Raw genomic sequence first — 17,385 nt, 5'->3', positions numbered from 1 at the left:
TTAACTTGCACACTTTCCTTCACGTGACTATTCATCTTTAATATTAATAAATATAACAAAGAACACTTTTCTTTCCTTCTTTGATATATTTAAAACTATTTATACTTGTTTCTCTTTTTCTGCTTCATAATAATTATATAATGTTCAAAACATCTATTTAAGATTAATAAAATCTATTCGTTTTTCGTGTTTTTAAAAATACATAAATGTCTTTTTATTTTTCTTTTTTAGTTATATTTTGTAAAACAATTACTAAATCTGTTTTTTTTCTACCTTCCCTGATTTTATTTAACAACATTTTTTATTCTTTTTTCTATCTTCAATTTCGTGATTGCCAGATTTTTCGAGCAATTTCTATCCTAACCCAGTTTTGCGGGTTTTTAGCGAAGGGTATAAAAGGGTGGTTAAGGAGAGAAAAAATCAAGACAGAACGTAGAGGATAAGGAAAAATAAAAGAATAAAAGAATAAATAATGGCACAAGCAGAAGAGTTTCAGTTTCAAGCAGAGATCTCTCAGTTGATGAGCTTGGTATGTTTAAAATAAGAGGATCTATCCAAGCAACATATGTTTATGTGTTTTTTGGATGGATTTAGAGGCAATGGGATACTAATGTATGCTAGATCATCAACACGGTGTATTCAAATAAAGAGATCTTTTTGCGTGAATTAATTTCAAATGCATCTGATGCTCTGGATAAGATTAAATATCAGTCTTTTTCAGATCCTTGTCTTCTTGATGCAGAGAAGGATCTTTTTATTCGGTTGATTCCGGATAAAAAGACTAAGACAATGAGTATTCGGGATTCAGGGATTGGGATGACAAAAGCTGATCTTGTTAATAACCTTGGGACGATTGCTAAATCAGGAACAAAGGCTTTTATGGAGGCAGTAATGGGTGGTGCTGATATTTCTATGATTGGTCAATTTGGTGTTGGGTTTTATTCTGCATATCTTGTTGCCGATAAAGTTCAAGTGATTACAAAACATAATGACGATGAACAGTATATTTGGGAGTCATCCGCTGGTGGGAGTTTTACTATAAGATTGGATACCGAGAATCCGCCTCTTGGTCGTGGTACGGAAATTCGTCTCTTTATGAAGGAGGATCAGTTGGAGTACCTTGAGGAAAAGAAGATTAAAGACATTGTTAAGAAGCATTCTGAATTTATCGGCTATCCTATTACTCTTTTTCATATGAAAGAAGTTGAGAAGGAAGTTCCCGAGGATACTGAATTGGTTGATGCCGATAATGAAGTAGAGTCGGAGAATAAAGTTACTAAGATTGAGGAAGTGGATGAAGAAAAGAAAAAAACTAAGATTAAGGAATTAACTGAGGAATATGAAGAGCTTAATAAGACTAAGCCTTTATGGACTCGTAATCCTTCTGATATTACTCAAGAAGAGTATGCATCTTTTTATAAATCATTGTCGAATGATTGGGAAGACCATCTTGCTGTTAAGCATTTTTCTGTTGAAGGCCAGCTTGAGTTCCGTGCTATTCTTTTTGTTCCTAGACGGGCTCCTTTTGATCTTTTTGAGTCTAAGAAGAAGAAAAATAATATTAAATTATACGTTCGTCGTGTTTTTATTACCGATGATTGTGAAGAGTTGATTCCAGAATGGCTTTCTTTTATCAAGGGTGTTGTTGATTCTGAGGATCTTCCTCTTAACTTGTCTCGTGAAATGCTTCAGCAAAACAAGATCCTTAAAGTTATTCGCAAGAATATTATTAAGCGTGTATTAGATCTTATTCAAGAAATATGTGATGATAAGGAGAATTTTAATAAATTCTATGAAGCATTTGGGAAGAATCTTAAGTTAGGTATTCATGAGGATTCTCAGAATCGTGCTAGATTGGCTACTTTCCTTAGATTTTCTTCCACTAAGTCAGGTGATGAGCCTACATCATTAGCAGATTATATTACAAGGATGCCTGAGTGTCAAAAAAATATCTACTATATTACTGGCGAGTCTATGACTTCTGTATCTACATCTCCATTTTTGGAGATCTTTAAGAAAAAATGTTATGAAGTGTTATTTATGGTTGAACCTATTGATGAATACGCAGTAACTCAGCTCAAAGAGTTTGACGGGAAAAAACTTGTTAATATTACTAAAGAAGGTTTAGAGCTTGAAGAGACGGATGAAGAGAAGAAGGCTCGTGAGGAAGAGGCTAAAGAATTTGATGATCTTTTGAAGCATGTTAAGGATGTTCTGGGTGATAAGGTTGAAAAGGTCACTCTTTCTTGCCGTATTATCAACAGCCCATGTGTTATGGTTACTGCGCAATTTGGCTGGAGTGCAAATATGGAGCGAATCATGAAAAGTCAGGCTCTTCGAGATACAACCATGTCTTCTTATATGGCATCTAAGAAAACATTGGAGCTTAATTCTAGACATTCTATTATTAGAGAATTGAAGGATAGAGTTACCGCTGATAAAAATGATAAGACTGTTAAGGATCTTGTGATCTTGTTATATGAAACATCTCTCCTTACTTCTGGATTTTCTCTTGATGATCCTTCGAGTTTTGCTGATCGTATTAATCGGATGATTGCTCTTGGGTTGTGTATTAGTAACACATGTGAAAGTAATGATGTAGAAATGCCCATTCTTGAGGAATGTCCTTCAACTACACCTGCTACTAACTTAGAAGAAATTGATTAATTTCAATTGAAGTGGCAAGTTGAATTTCTTTTAGATTTCTGTTATTTAAAGTATTTTAAAAAAGTATTTATGCATAGTTTGACGTTTAAAAATTAGCTTTTAGTTTATAGATAAATTTTGGTGAGCCTTTATAGATTAAAAAATGTATTTAGCAGGCTTCACATTTTCATGGTTTTTTATATTTTTAATGGTTTTTTTATTTTTTAGAAAATATAGCTCCTTATCATTTTCTCTTTAGATTTTTCCGAGTTTTATATTTTTTTTAAAAATGTTTAGATATCTGATTAAGTTTCTCCGTTAATAAATTGTATATTATTAGAATATCATGGGGTTTTTAGATTTTGATGCTGATCTAAGGATACAGAATACAAACGAAGATGCATTGAGCAGTAAATGGTACGTTTGTATATTTTAAAAATATTTACTTATAAAGATCTAAAATATTCTAGGTCAGCTGTGCAAGCAGGATATCTTAACGATTCTTTTGTCAAATATATGATAAAGGATAAGGCGAAAATAAAAAGACCTCCAATCATTAATAGGGGTACAAAAGTTATTAATAGTGGCGTTTTTTAGTTTATTTAGGGACATATATAAGAACAGTAGTCATTGATAAACTTATATACTCTTTTTTGCGATCTATAAATCCACTACAAAAAAAACAAATTATCTCTTTTGGTGCTGGCTCTGATACACGTTATTTTAATATTATGGTAATTTTTATATTATTTGAAAGTTTTTCTTAAAAGACATCAAGTCTGATTTGGGTAAAACTGTTAATTTTATTTTTCATGAATTGGATTTTCCTGTAGTTACTAAACGTAAAGCATCTATTATATCTAAGACACCAGCACTTTATGATCTCATACACTCATCTTGTAACAATTTCGATGATTTAAAAATAGGTAGAAAAATTAAGAGATAAAAAGACTATTAATTTTCTAAGATCTTTTTAATGGGTCTATATTATCTCCAAGTTATTGTCTTCATCCAATTGATTTGAGGACTCTTACATCAATATTTTCACTTCCAAAAATTGATAATGATCTTCCAACACTTATATTATCTGAATGTTGTCTTGTGTATCTTGAGCCTCATGAAGCAGATCAGTTAATACAATGGTGTGTAAATGCATTTGCTTCCAAAGGATCTGGAATCGTTATTTATGAACCTATTAAAAATTCTGATTCATTTGGTAAAATGATGGTTAAAAATCTTGCTGTGAATTTTCATTTTTATTTTTATTACATGTTAAGATTATAGTCTAGGGGAATTAGTTTTAAAACTTTGGATACGTATTCAACTACAGAGAAACAATGTACCAGACTTTACAATCTTGGTTTTACTACTTATCAAAAGGCAATTAGTATAAAACAAATTTTTGATGAATGGTCTGATCATGATGATAAAATCAGGTAGTTCTTTTAAATATATGTATTATATATAACAATCTATTAAGAATTTCAAAAGTAGAACTTTTAGATGAAGTAGAAGAATGGAATTTATTAGCAAGTCATTATTGCGTCGCATGGGGATGGATAGATGAGCATGAAAATGGGTATTTTAATGAATGGGCTACATTTTAGTTTATTATTTATATTAAATGATTGGGTTGTATTTATATGTTGTATTTATTATTTTATGTACATTATCAAGAAACAATAAATATTTTGTTTTATTGTTAATTCATGTGTTTTACTTTTGAAGATCTAGATATATTATTCTAATATTAAAATTATATCAAATGAAAAATTATATCAAATGAAACTTTTGTTATATATAACTTATAATAGTTTTATAGCTTTAAATTATTTAGTATAAACTGTAATTTATGTTTTTTTTTTAAATATTATTTTGTTTTAATAAAATTTTTTGTAAAAATTTATTATATATAAAATGTAATTTGTTTAATGTTTTAATTTAAAAAAAAGTATTATAATTTATTTAATATTTGCTTTATAAATTTAATGTATATATGTAAAAGGGTTTATGTTTATTGATAGTAATTTTTAGCAAATAAAAATGGATGAGAAGAAAGAGTTTGTGGGATTTTTTGGCGAAGAATATTATGATAGCTATGATTTTGAATGGTTCAATGATAATGAAAAAGAAAAAAAGAAAATGACAGAAGCAGAATTTATAGAGCAAAAAAATGCATGGAGACCAAAGATTGAAGATAAGCATGTAAGATATTTTTTATGATGAAATAGTATCGAGTCAAATTTAATACAATTAGACTTTTTCGAAAATTTCTATTCCTATTCCTCGACCAGCAAATAAGTTTTCTTTAGCTGAATTGAAATCTGCTGCTGAAGAACAATATTATTTAAGAAATTATCAGTTATCGCTTAATTATGTTAATGATCTTTTGAAACCTAAAAATTCTAATTTTCCAACTGATTGTAATCTTCATGGAGCAGAAAAAAAAGAAATGGAATATTTAAGAGATATGTGTCTTAAAAGGTTATCATTGGCTTAATTTTTGATAAGCTTAAAAAGTATTTAATTAATTTATAAATAATTTTTATGTTGTTAGATGATAAGCTATTTGTATTTTTTAATAAAATTGTTTTTATAATTCTTTGTATTTTTAGAAATAATGAATTAAAAATAATTAATCATTTGAATGTATTGTTTTTGTAATTTTTTATATTTAATATTTTAGTTAAAAGTAATAGTACACTTTTGAGATTAATAGTTATTAAAATAACTATATAATTCTTTAAATAATTATTATTAGTTTATAATAGTAATGGACAAATTGGATACAACTCTTTAATATATTATGCATGTATCAAACAGTGTTTATTTTGTTTTATTGATTTAATAGATATTATTTTATAAAATTTAATTGAATGAAATTTAAATGAAATTTGAACTAGTTAAAATATTTTTATTTCAAAAAAGAAATTAAATTTTAGCTTTATTTTATATATTATGATTAAGTCTCGAAGATTATAAAATTTATTAAATTTATTACAGGTATTTTGTTATATAATCACTATAGAATAAGAATATATAATTAGAATGATTTTCTTTATCAGAGTAAGTATAAAAATGTGTATTATATTTATTAAAGAAATTATTAATTTATTTTATTGATTCATTTTTAATATTTATTTTTTGGTTAAAAATATTTTAAAATATTTTTTTATTAAAAAAGATATATATAATTTACAATAATAGTATATATTTTTGTAAATTTAATATAATTATTACATCTAATAATTCTTAAAATCAAATAAAATTATCTGTTTGATTGTTAAAATTATTGTATTTTTACATATTTTTTTTTAATATTACAATTTTTATTGATAAAATTTAAAAAAATTTTAATATAAATAGTATTGTATAAAGTATTTATATAAAATATTTAAAGATATTATTGTTTTTATTTTATAAAAAATATTTATTGTATAAATATATTTAATAAATTGAAAAAACTTTTATAGAATTTTAAAAAATATTTTAAGATTGTTACATATATATAAATTTATAGAAGTATTTTTTTATAAATATATTTTCTAATTACTTTAAATTATTAGATCTCCATGAAAACTTTTCATATGTCTTTTTAAATCGTACTCCCTTGAAAATTGCCATTTACATCCTTGAACAAGACAAGAAATATCTCTACCACTTTCCAAATAATTGGATCCTGTTAAAAGGTTTATAGTACTAGGCTTATTTTCTTTTTTTTGTTTTTTTTCTATATAGTTTTTTTCAGGCTGATTATGAATTCGTGATTGGTGTGTTATTAATAATTTTTTATATCCAAACTTCATATTACAATTATCAATATCACAAACGAATTCCCGTTTTTGTTCATGGACAATTTCTATATGTTTTTGAAGAGCAAAGGACTATAGCTTTAGCAATGTATAAAAAAAGCAGAAACATTACCCTTGTAAAACTTTTTTGACAATTCTCTACTGGACAATGATGTAATCTTCTTTCTTCTAGGGTTTTTTCATGAACTTGTAAATGAAGTTTTAACTGAGTATCTGTTGTAAATTTTTTGTTGCATATTTTACATATCGCGGGATGATTGTTTTTCAAATGTTTTTGCAATAATGACCATTTTGTAAATTTTTCTTTTTGATGACAATCTTCCATTTCGCAAAAGTAGTTTGGAATTGGTATATGGATGCGAGATATGTGAGAGTTAAGTTTAGATCCTGTATCAAAAGATTTTTTACATTGATCGTATTCGCATGGAAATGGCTTTTTATGAGTATGTGTATGAGCAATATGAATTCGAAGTTGATGGTTTTTCTGAAACGCTGCGGTACATGGTGGATATTTAGTACACTAATAAATACAGTGTCATTTAAGTAAACAGATAATTAGAAATTACTTTATATGGTGTATCCTTAAGGTGGATTGCTTCATGTCGTCTTAAATGTTGATTTGTATTGAATCGTGAAGTACATTCTTTATAAGTACAAAAATATGGTCTGTCGTTAATATGTGAATGAATATGTGCATTTAAATGTGATTTTCTAAAAAATGCTTTTTTGCATCTCTCGTAATTGCAAACAAATGGCCGCTTCTTCTATTTAGCAAATCCCTTCCTATTTACATGTTTTACTATTTCACCTCTCCTGTATGTGAGCGTATATGCTCCTCAATACGACATGGTTTAGAATATGCCTTTTCACATCCTTCATATGTGCATTTGTATAGTTTTTTTTCTATTTTTCGTCTTTTTTTTCCACAAAAATCCTCTTGAATTTTCTGTTTTTCTTCATTTTCTTCATTTTCTTCATTAAGGTTTCTTATCATAAAATCCATATCCAAAAACATTAATATCTTACTTAAACTATATTTTTGGGTTTTTCATTTGCCTTTATTGTTTTTATAATGGTATTTTAATGTCTTAAAATTACATTTTATATAAAACATTTGAAAATCTACGTCTCCGTAAGGTGATGTAACGTCAAAAAATTAAAAAAGATGTCTGATTATGGAGATGATGGAAACAGGTATTTGAATATTTTTATATTGAAGAATATTTAATGCTTATTTTCCTTAGATATGATTTTGATGAACCAGTTTTAGATGAAGATGAACTTTTGCCATTGCCAGATGATGAAATTATAGAAGATGATAATATAAATGGTTTAAATGAAGAAGTAGCAGGAGTTCCTGGTTCTTTTGGAGGTTCTGGAGTGCAAGATGTGGATATGATTACGATTGGTGATTCAAGGCCACGGTTTTCAAGAAATCGAGGAAAAGGAAAGGCAGTTGCTCCTGAAAACAGAATGACAACACCATATATGACAAAATATGAGAAGGCAAGAATTTTGGGAACTCGATCTCTTCAAATAAGGTTGCTTTGTATTTTAAAAAGATGTATGAGGCTTATTTTTGTACAGTATGAATGCACCAGTGCTGGTAGATCTTGAAGGAGAAACAGATCCATTGCAGATTGCTATGAAAGAATTAAGTCAGAAAAAAATTCCTTTGCTTGTGAGAAGGTATCTTCCTGATGGAAGCTATGAAGATTGGGCAGTAAGTGAGTTGATCACTGAATAAATTACATTGGTGTTGAGATGAAATTTTATATTAAAAAGAATAAACAAATGGGATTTATTGTGTATAAAAGTGTAAAATATTATTATGTACACAGATAAAAATTGTAAATAATTTTGGTTAGGTATTATTCTTTTGTTCTTCTGTCCCTGCTAGAGCATTTACTAAATCTCGATACAGAATATAATTCCCGCTTACAAATCGTTTAAGAGCATTATTAACTTGTTCTTCTGACATTCTTGATCCCATAGTCATAAGTGCATCTTTTAACTCATTTAAATTCACTTTTCCCGAGTTATTTTCATCAAAAGTTCGAAATGCATCTATAATTTCTTCTCTTGGAGATATTGCTGAAAGATGTGTAGAAAAAAAAGTAAGATATGCCGCAAAATTTAAAGGACTTGGCATAAGACTCAGCATGTAAGATATATCCGACGTTGATGAATCTTGTCCTTCAAACATCTTAGAAATATAAAATCCATAGATAAAAAATAATACCCAATGATATAAGCATCGCTTGAAGGTCTTCTTTCTCAATTACTCCATTACCATTTTTGTCCAATAAAGTAAATGATTCTTTAAGTTCTAGAAATACTATTAAAAAGAAAATATTAAAAAAAATTGTCTTTTTTTTACCATTAATCTGTGCTGATGTCAATTGTGCAAAGACTCCAGATGTTGATCGCATTTTCCATTGAGATGTCTTTGTAGGAGATCTGCTACAATTAATTGAAGGTTGTTTTTGAGAAACATTTTTGGTTTTCTATAACTTATTAATTAAAATACTTTTTTAATTTGAAGTTTGTTTCAAATACCATTATTTTTCTTATTAATATTTATAAAATGTTTTTACGTTCTGTTATCGTGAGGATAAGCGTTATTTTAAATCTTTTTGTTTTTAAAGAAAATGCAAAGTATATGGCTTTTGAACAATTTTTTAAGATTTAATTTAAACTTTTGGATTTATAAGAAGAGTAATTTTCAGCCTTATAGGATTTTTAATGACAGAATACATTTACTTGATGAATGGAATAGATATATGACAACTCGAACAAAGAAAGAATCAAAATTAATAAAGCAATATCGTAACTCGAATATTATGTTTATTGTGCTTCTCACTATTCTTGGTTCTCAAGCTATTCATGTTTTATCTATTAAACAGGAGTTTAATGAATTTGAAACGCAAATAGATGCGAAAATATCTCTTTTGCGTGATATTATTGATCGTATTCAAAGAGGAGAAGATGTAGATGTTTCAAAAGAGCTTGGGACAGGTGTTAATAAACAGGAAAAGGAATGGTTGGATGGTAAGGATTTTTTTTTTTTAAATAAAGGTTTATTTTTGAATTTAGTTATGCAACAAGTAATAGAAGATGACCAATGGAAAGATTATAAAAGAATTAATTGAGTTTTATTCTATATTTCTTTAATTTGTTAATTATTGCTTTGGTATTGTTGATTTTTGTAGAAATTGTTAGAGTACTTATGCTTAGATGAATTTTTAGATTTCAAATATTGTGTAATTATGAACATTTTTATAATATTTTTTAGGTTTGGGTGTTTATTTTTGACTAATACTATAAAGTATGTCTACTTTTATTTTGAAAAGTTTGTTATTTTTAATAATATTAAATAAAATAGTATTTATAAAAATATTTCATATGCATTTGGAGATATTATATTTATTGTAAGCATTATTTTATGATTAGTTGTTTTTAATATATATATTGGGAAAGTTTTTATTTGAAATTGTAAATTAATAATTAAAATAATATGAATGTTTCTATCTAAAAGTATACATTTACAACAGATTTTTTAAGTACTTAGACACATTTATTAGATATATTTTTGTATATATAAATATATCAAATTTTAGTTATAAGGAAAAAATTGAATGTATATTTAGACATAGAAACAATTGTATATGAATTATAAGGATTTATAGAGACTTATCATGGAACTTGGCTTGATTTTGAAAAAAATACAATCTAATGTTATTAGGTATTTAAAAGGGATAGAAAAAATATAGAAATAGATATAAAAATAAAATATATGAACAAAAGTGTTGGTAAAACTGATTCTAGCCTTTCAAAGAAAATCGAGGCCAGTGCCCAGTATGCACCATATTCTATATGCACGTATAAATATATACAATTTGGAATATAGATACAAAAATGTATAAAGACAATGTCTATTTTTAAATATCGTGCATTCTGACTGATGTTTTAAAAATATTAGTACTGTTTATAAATGATTAGGGTTAGGTAATGATTTTGAAACAATTAACAATTTTTTGTTTAGAAAAAATAATAAATATATGTTTTTAATGTTACATATAAAATATGTTTTTCTAGGGTGTTTTAATAGATAATTATGGGGCAGAATATGTATATATTGAAGTTCGTGTTTTTAAAATTTTTGAATATTAAAGAATTGATGTTATGAATTGATGTATAATAAAAAAATTGTTTTTCTAAACGATTATTTTTGAATTTGTATTTAAAAATATGTTAGTATTATTTTTTTGTTTAAGTATTTTAATGTTTGATTTTTTGAAATATGTTGTAATAAATTATGAAAATTATTAAAAGAACTTATAAATTTATAGAAATTTTGAAAATTTTTAAGGTGTTTTATAAAGTGGCATTTAATTTTCTTTTGAAAGTGTATGTGTTTCTTTTATTATTGTATATATTAAGATTTAAATATATTTTAATTTTTTGTTTAAAACAATATTGAATATAAGGATCTTTTTTATAATAAATATATAATATATATTGTATTTTTAATAGGAAATATAATTTTTGTATAAAAGCTGTATATATTTGTTTGAGATGATGCTTTTACAGGAAAATAATATATCTATATAAGTTGAAATTATATTTCTGACAATTATAAAATGATTTTTAAAATTAAATTAAGTATAAAAGAAATTCCTAGTAATTGTAGAGTTAAAAAGGAATAGTATAGTACATATATTTAAAGTTATTTTTTTATTTAGAACAGATCGTTAAAAAGTTTATTGGAGAACTAAGAAATGGTAAAATCAAAGAATGTAGAAGCTTTACAAAAACCGCAAGGTAAATAAGTTCTATATAAAATTTAAGGGCTATTTCATAATATAATCCTTTAAATTTTGTGTTTTTTATGCTATTGTTATTGTATTTCTAAATTACTTTAGGCATTGATCTTTATGCTCGTTATGCCTTTGCTGGTGCAGTATGTTGTGCTGTGACACATGGAGCTCTTACTCCTGTTGATGTGTATTGGATTAGATTGGATTTTTATGATTAATTTTAATTTTACTAGTGTTAAAACTAAGATTCAACTTGAGCCTACCATTTATAAAAATATGTTTAGTGGGTTTCGGCATATTGTTCGCAATGAAGGAATAGGAACACTTCTTACTGGTTTTGGGCCCACATTTGCAGGTTACTTTTTGCAGGGAGGATTTAAATTTGGTGGCTACGAATTCTGGAAACAGCGTGCAATTGATTATTTTGTATATTTTTTCTTCAAGTTTTGATCACTTTTTTATTAATATAGGGAATTGAAACGGCTACAAATAATCGTACAGCTATATATCTTGGATCGTCTGCGGTTGCTGAATTTTTTGCTGATGTTGCTTTATGTCCACTTGAAGCAACTCGTATTCGTCTTGTTTCTCAACCTACATTTGCGACTGGTCTTGTTCCTGGATTTGTTAAAATTCTCAAAAATGAAGGCGTTCCTGCTTTTTATAGCGGATTTGGTCCTATTCTTTTTAAACAAATTCCATATACTATGGTATATTTTATCTATGAATAAAGACGTTATTTACTTTATAGGCTAAATTTGTTGTTTATGAGCGTGTAGCTGAATTGATTTATTCTTGCATACCAACGCCTAAGAATAAACTTTCTTCTGGCACAACTACTTCTATTAATATTGCATCTGGTTTGGCTGCTGGTGTTGCTGGTTCGTTTTGATTTTATATATTTCCTTATTTTTTCTTATATTTTCTAGCTGCTATTATTTCTCAGCCTGCTGATACTCTTCGTCTGTTTTTCCTGTTTTTTTGTTTTGATTAATTTAAATAGTTTCAAAAATTAATAAGGTTCAAGCATTACCGGGTGAAACAACTACATCTCGCCTTATTAAGTATGCCAAAGAACTTGGTGTTCGTGGATCATTTACAGGACTTGGTGCTCGTATTGTAATGGGTAATTTTTTTTATATTTTTTTATATTGTCTTAACTGTATATAGTTGGAATTCTCACTTCTGGTCAATTTGCTATATATGGTGACATTAAAAAGGTTTTTTCATTTTTTCTTTTTGTTTATCTTCTAATGTGCATTTTAGGCTATTGGCGCAACAGGAGGAGTTGAGATATATCCTTCTAAAACTTAATGTATTTTTTAAAAATCATTTACATCTTTGTACGTTTTTAATAACTTAATACATTATTTTCAATTAATAAAAAGCTTCATTTATTGTTGCATAAGAAGTATTCTTTTGATATTTGTTTTTTAATTATTTATTATTATATATTTTTCTTTTAAGATATCGAAGGTTTGGTAAAGCCTTATTGATGACATCTTTTCCAGATGAACATTTTGACTTAATATATGATAATATCATGGATGATGTACATAAAAGAAATGAGGATGAAGGTGTTAGTGTTGGATTTTCAATATCACCATTTGATGATGAACATGCAAATCCATTTGCTGATGTAGTTTCTTTTGGAAAAAATCCACCAAAAAATTTGGAAAATATAGAAAAATTAGTGGTATCTGCATATGGTAGTCACCTTAGGTGTTTATTCTTATAAGGGCATTTTTAATATATTCTAGGTGATGATAAATCTAATCAAGATGAATCAACTAAGTCATGGTCTACTCCAAATAAGCTTCAGCTTAATGTATCATCTTTTCGTAGTTATAATAGTGGAAGGAGTCCTATATCATGTTTACAGAACGTGGAATTAGATTATGATCCGTTAGGACATTTTGATGATAGTTCTACGAATTTAGATATTTCTAATGATGCTACTCATACATCTTTCACTTTGGGTACTTTAAATAAAATGTCACCTTTAGCTAGCAAATTAAGAAGCATTGACTTAGATGATAAAGAAGGTGAAAGATCATCTGAATTATCCAAAAATAATACGTCTAATACTATAGAAACATCGTTACATAATGTTTGTGAAAAAAGTAATAAACCTACATATACCGTTTCAGTAGGCGATCCTCATATTATTGGTGATATTGCGTCTGCGCATACTGTGTATAAAGTAACTAGTTGTGTATGTAATATTATTTTTAAATAAACATATTTTGCTAACTTCATTTTTAGGTAATATCTAATACATCTAAGTCTATTGAATATGTTGTACATAGACGTTATCGTGATTTTCTTTGGCTTTATAATTCTCTTCATTCAAATAACCCTGGTGTTATTGTTCCATCTCCTCCTGAAAAACAAGCTGTTGGTATAAAGTGTCTTTTTTAAAAAAAAATGTGTTTATTTTTTAGGTCGGTTTCAGGAAAATTTTATTGAGTTTAGAAGGAATGCTTTTGAACGGATGCTTAGAAAAATAGTTGCGCATCCAATTTTGCAGAATGATTCATATGTTAAGATATTTTTAGAATCTGATACATTTACAGTAGATGTACATTTTACTAGAAAATATTTGTTTGAAGATATTTATTTTTTTAGATTAAAGTTAAGGAGAAGGTCCCTGTGCACGAGAATAAGGGATTTATTAGTTCTATTGGTGAAGCTTTTACAAAAAGTACATTTAGTGGGAAATTTGTAGAACAAGATAATGTAGGTTAAAAATTGGATATTATTTACTAATTTTGTTTTAGTGGTTTAATAAACAAAAGCAAATATTTGATTTATTAGATCTTCAGTTTAAAGGAATGTCTAAGGCTATTGATGCAGTTGTTAAACAAAAAAAAGGTATATACTTTTGTTAATATTATTTGTCTTATTTTGTTAGATCTTGCACAAACAATAGGCGATCTGAGTCTTGCTTTGTTGAATCTATCTAATGTAGAATTGGATAAGGCTTTATCATTCACTTTAGTATCTTTTTCTGATCTTCAAGTAAGAATAAAAGAGTTTTATGAACGTCAAGCTCAACATGATATTTTGGTTCTTGGATGTATGGTTGATGAATATATTAGACTTATTGGTAGTGCTAAACATGCATTTTTTCTAAGGCAAAAAGCATATTTAAGTTGGCAAGCCGCTGAATCTAATTTGTTTAAATCTCGATCAGAAAAAATGAAAAATCAAACAAAGCTTAATCAAAACTATTCGTATGAGCAATCTGCAGAAATTTCACACGTTGAAAAGCGCTGCGAGCAATTAAAGAACGATTTTGATGCTATAAGTAATATTTTAAAAGAAGAAATTGAGAGATTTGAAATTCAAAAAATAGATGATTTCCGCGGAAGTGTAGAAACATTTTTGGAATCAGTAATAGAAGCACAGAAAGAGGTTGGTTTTATATTGATTTCTAAGTAAAAATTTACTGATTTTTTTAGCTTATTGAATTATGGGAGGCGTATTTAGTTGAGCTGGAAAAAAAAGGTAGCGTTTAATGATTAGATTCCTGATAATGATTGATCATTGTTTATTATTATGTATTGTTATTTATAAATGTCATTAATGTAGTATCTCTGGTTATGGGATTTTCAGAATTTTTTTATATATTTTTATATAAAATCAGTATTTTAAAGTTAACATGCGTATTACACAATATCGTAAGTTGTTCCATATTTTTGTTTAAATTTTTTAAGACGGCCTTCATTATCACTTTCATCAATCTGTCTTTTTTTATCGGGATTCCAAAGTGGATGATTTCTTTGATCCTTCGTGATCCAAATAATAGGTTTTGGAGACGTTGTAGATATTGTAAATGTGCTCCCATCTGATAATACCACCATTTGTTGGAATTTTCGAGGTCTTGCTATTCTTTGAGTAATATTTCTTGTTTCATATCTATTTATTTGTAGGGGTTTTATGTATTTAAAATGTATACGTCCAAATATGTTCATTTTCTCTTAGTATACGTATATATTCAGCTTTTTAAAAATTAGTTTTTTTGTATTTGATTCTGATTAGATTCTGTAAAAATATTTTAGTTTTTTTTTAAATTATAAATTTGAAAAGTAGAAAAATGAATTTTATTAAAAAAATAAGCAAAAAAATATTTTTTTAAATATTTGTAAATACATTTTTTATTGGAATGGTAAAGTGTTGTAATTTTTAAGTTTTATAAATTATTTTATTTTTAATAATTTAAGTTTAAATATTTTGTTTTTTTTTTTTAAAAATATTTTTAAAATAGAATATATATTTTCATAGAGATTCTATCCATGAATTGCTTTATGAATATTTTCAAAGAGCTGATAGTATAGAATGTTAGTTTTTTAGATGTATTTTTGATAAAAAATAAACGGCTTAATTTCTATTTATTCTGAAATTTCCTTGACAATATGATAAAGACATTTGGTGTAATGTATCTTGGTTTTCTACACATTCAACTGTTGCAAACCATATTTTATGGTCTCCTATTCTTATTATCTTTTTTGTAGTACAATAAAGAATTCCAAGAGTTCCAGTTAAAGTTGGAAGTCCGTTTAAGGATAAACGATAATGAGTTTCTAAAATGTTTGACATAGTATTTTTTTTAGATAAAAAATCAGATTTTGCATAATTCTGTGCAAGTTTTATTTGATCATAATGTGACTTTAATATATGTATAGCAAATTTTTTTGACTTTTGAAGAAGAGAAACCATTCGTGATGGAAATTTAATGCTAAAAGAGACTATAGGTGTAGGATTTATAGAAATTGATGCAAATGACGAGACAGTTATAGCACGACCTAATCCATTGGTCTTGGAATCACATGTTGTAATAATAACAACTGGTTGAACAACACATCTCATTAAGCATAAATAATTGTTTTTAACTTTTGAATCTGGTATATTTGACAAATTTGTTTCTTGATAATGATATGTTTTTGACTTAAAAAATCGATAAAAATCCAAATAAAATCCATGTTTTTTTGTATATAAGAAATTTTTTTTTTTGCTTAATGCTTCTTTATGAACGTTAAGTATTGAAATACAATTTTGCAGATTTTTACGCCAAAATTGAGATGACATTAGTTTTTTAAAATTAAGTTTACCGATAAATTTGAAATGGTAAATTTATGAGAATATTAAGTTCTTTTAATAGTTATAATATATATTTGAAGCTAAACATATATAAAAATATTAGAAAATGTTTATCTGAATTGGAACTATTGGTACCAAATGACTTTCAAAAGATTTTTATTATGAATAAGTGTTTAAAAAATATAAAATTTCAAGAAAAATATTTTCATAGTGGAGTATTAAAGGATAAATGTAATGAACAAAATAAAGCTCTCTTAGGGAATCCATATGGTGTTTTTTTTTTTGAATTATGGTTTTTATAAATGACTAATTAATATAAAAGCTCAAGCACTTATATCTCCAATTCGTAGAGATATATTAACAGATGCACGGCTACCATCAGGTATTTTTTGTATAGAACCTCCTAGTGGTTAATGATTTAGCTTTTTTGTTAAGGTTTCTGGCATGCATTAATCCACAAACAAATAAAATATGGATTTTACCAAATGGATTAAAGCATACTGTAGTAAAGAAAATAGCTCAGAGTCGGTGGATTGTAAATAATAAAAAATGTATAAAGTTTGTAGGAAGAGGTACTTGGAAGCGTATGCTTCCTGATTTCGCGCCTTTAGATGCAATATGGAGAAGTGATATGGATGATTTTGTTTTAACACAATTTCGAAAAAGAATAATGATAGAGTTAAAGAATATTGAAAAATATTTTTTAGATATTCAGTTAGTAAATGATGTTTTTGTCCGAGATACAAAAAGTGATGACCTGGATAAAAAAATTGGATGCATTATACATAAATTTGATAATGATGAAGTCTGGTGTTTAAAAAATGTGGTTAATCAAGAGTTTCGTGTACCAGTTATAAATGCTTCTACACTATATGACGTTGATGATACTGAAGATGAATGGTTGAGAACGTTTGTGTCTACAAGAAGTATTGCTCTTCCATTGGGGATAGAGACTGTGAATGCAATTTCTTGGCTTTGGAAATTTCGAAGTTATATTTAGTATA

At 26.7% G+C, this 17,385-nt stretch overlaps 12 protein-coding genes across 12 annotated transcripts; 8 read left to right on the top strand and 4 right to left on the bottom strand.

Moving 5' to 3' along the window:
* Positions 1-472: 472 nt before the first annotated feature.
* On the top strand, positions 473-2,667 carry T551_01643 (uncharacterized protein; the record flags this gene model as incomplete). The annotated part of the gene is made up of 2 exons (XM_018373906.1): positions 473-529; positions 622-2,667. 2 exons carry the CDS (start codon positions 473-475, stop codon positions 2,665-2,667), a joined length of 2,103 nt encoding a protein of 700 aa, XP_018230081.1.
* A 325-nt stretch (positions 2,668-2,992) lies between these two features.
* Positions 2,993-4,253, top strand: T551_01642 (leucine carboxy methyltransferase; the record flags this gene model as incomplete). The annotated part of the gene is made up of 7 exons (XM_018373905.1): positions 2,993-3,063; positions 3,117-3,211; positions 3,253-3,380; positions 3,425-3,572; positions 3,614-3,888; positions 3,931-4,082; positions 4,127-4,253. 7 exons carry the CDS (start codon positions 2,993-2,995, stop codon positions 4,251-4,253), a joined length of 996 nt encoding a protein of 331 aa, XP_018230080.1.
* Positions 4,254-4,689: 436 nt separating this feature from the next.
* On the top strand, positions 4,690-5,146 carry T551_01641 (uncharacterized protein; the record flags this gene model as incomplete). The annotated part of the gene is made up of 2 exons (XM_018373904.1): positions 4,690-4,851; positions 4,904-5,146. The coding sequence occupies 2 exons, from the start codon at positions 4,690-4,692 to the stop codon at positions 5,144-5,146; spliced, it is 405 nt and encodes a 134-aa protein (XP_018230079.1).
* A 1,054-nt stretch (positions 5,147-6,200) lies between these two features.
* On the bottom strand, positions 6,201-7,473 carry T551_01640 (uncharacterized protein; the record flags this gene model as incomplete). Its single annotated transcript, XM_018373903.1, has 4 exons — positions 6,201-6,530; positions 6,571-6,978; positions 7,025-7,216; positions 7,267-7,473. The coding sequence occupies 4 exons, from the start codon at positions 7,471-7,473 to the stop codon at positions 6,201-6,203; spliced, it is 1,137 nt and encodes a 378-aa protein (XP_018230078.1).
* A 150-nt stretch (positions 7,474-7,623) lies between these two features.
* On the top strand, positions 7,624-8,205 carry T551_01639 (DNA-directed RNA polymerase core subunit RPO26; the record flags this gene model as incomplete). Its single annotated transcript, XM_018373902.1, has 3 exons — positions 7,624-7,652; positions 7,703-7,999; positions 8,046-8,205. 3 exons carry the CDS (start codon positions 7,624-7,626, stop codon positions 8,203-8,205), a joined length of 486 nt encoding a protein of 161 aa, XP_018230077.1.
* Positions 8,206-8,322: 117 nt separating this feature from the next.
* Positions 8,323-9,020, bottom strand: T551_01638 (uncharacterized protein; the record flags this gene model as incomplete). The annotated part of the gene is made up of 4 exons (XM_018373901.1): positions 8,323-8,654; positions 8,701-8,787; positions 8,839-8,965; positions 9,018-9,020. 4 exons carry the CDS (start codon positions 9,018-9,020, stop codon positions 8,323-8,325), a joined length of 549 nt encoding a protein of 182 aa, XP_018230076.1.
* An 89-nt stretch (positions 9,021-9,109) lies between these two features.
* T551_01637 (uncharacterized protein) lies at positions 9,110-9,610 on the top strand (the record flags this gene model as incomplete). Its single annotated transcript, XM_018373900.1, has 2 exons — positions 9,110-9,509; positions 9,555-9,610. 2 exons carry the CDS (start codon positions 9,110-9,112, stop codon positions 9,608-9,610), a joined length of 456 nt encoding a protein of 151 aa, XP_018230075.1.
* A 1,629-nt stretch (positions 9,611-11,239) lies between these two features.
* On the top strand, positions 11,240-12,592 carry T551_01636 (uncharacterized protein; the record flags this gene model as incomplete). The annotated part of the gene is made up of 9 exons (XM_018373899.1): positions 11,240-11,282; positions 11,384-11,465; positions 11,512-11,704; positions 11,749-11,988; positions 12,030-12,159; positions 12,208-12,240; positions 12,282-12,404; positions 12,449-12,498; positions 12,545-12,592. 9 exons carry the CDS (start codon positions 11,240-11,242, stop codon positions 12,590-12,592), a joined length of 942 nt encoding a protein of 313 aa, XP_018230074.1.
* A 181-nt stretch (positions 12,593-12,773) lies between these two features.
* Positions 12,774-14,799, top strand: T551_01635 (sorting nexin 1; the record flags this gene model as incomplete). The annotated part of the gene is made up of 8 exons (XM_018373898.1): positions 12,774-12,987; positions 13,039-13,493; positions 13,544-13,679; positions 13,723-13,859; positions 13,907-14,017; positions 14,059-14,152; positions 14,193-14,695; positions 14,743-14,799. The coding sequence occupies 8 exons, from the start codon at positions 12,774-12,776 to the stop codon at positions 14,797-14,799; spliced, it is 1,707 nt and encodes a 568-aa protein (XP_018230073.1).
* A 150-nt stretch (positions 14,800-14,949) lies between these two features.
* Positions 14,950-15,255, bottom strand: T551_01634 (ribosomal protein L31; the record flags this gene model as incomplete). Its single annotated transcript, XM_018373897.1, has 1 exon — positions 14,950-15,255. One exon carries the CDS (start codon positions 15,253-15,255, stop codon positions 14,950-14,952), a length of 306 nt encoding a protein of 101 aa, XP_018230072.1.
* A 406-nt stretch (positions 15,256-15,661) lies between these two features.
* Positions 15,662-16,369, bottom strand: T551_01633 (uncharacterized protein; the record flags this gene model as incomplete). The annotated part of the gene is made up of 1 exon (XM_018373896.1): positions 15,662-16,369. The coding sequence occupies one exon, from the start codon at positions 16,367-16,369 to the stop codon at positions 15,662-15,664; it is 708 nt and encodes a 235-aa protein (XP_018230071.1).
* Positions 16,370-16,542: 173 nt separating this feature from the next.
* Positions 16,543-17,381, top strand: T551_01632 (uncharacterized protein; the record flags this gene model as incomplete). Its single annotated transcript, XM_018373895.1, has 3 exons — positions 16,543-16,651; positions 16,704-16,763; positions 16,804-17,381. 3 exons carry the CDS (start codon positions 16,543-16,545, stop codon positions 17,379-17,381), a joined length of 747 nt encoding a protein of 248 aa, XP_018230070.1.
* Positions 17,382-17,385: the final 4 nt, after the last annotated feature.

This window comes from Pneumocystis jirovecii (assembly GCF_001477535.1).
Source record: "Pneumocystis jirovecii RU7 chromosome Unknown supercont1.6, whole genome shotgun sequence".
NCBI lineage: Eukaryota > Fungi > Ascomycota > Pneumocystomycetes > Pneumocystales > Pneumocystaceae > Pneumocystis > Pneumocystis jirovecii.
Note: the sequence above shows the minus strand (reverse complement) of the source record. Positions and strands in the feature narration are given on the sequence as shown.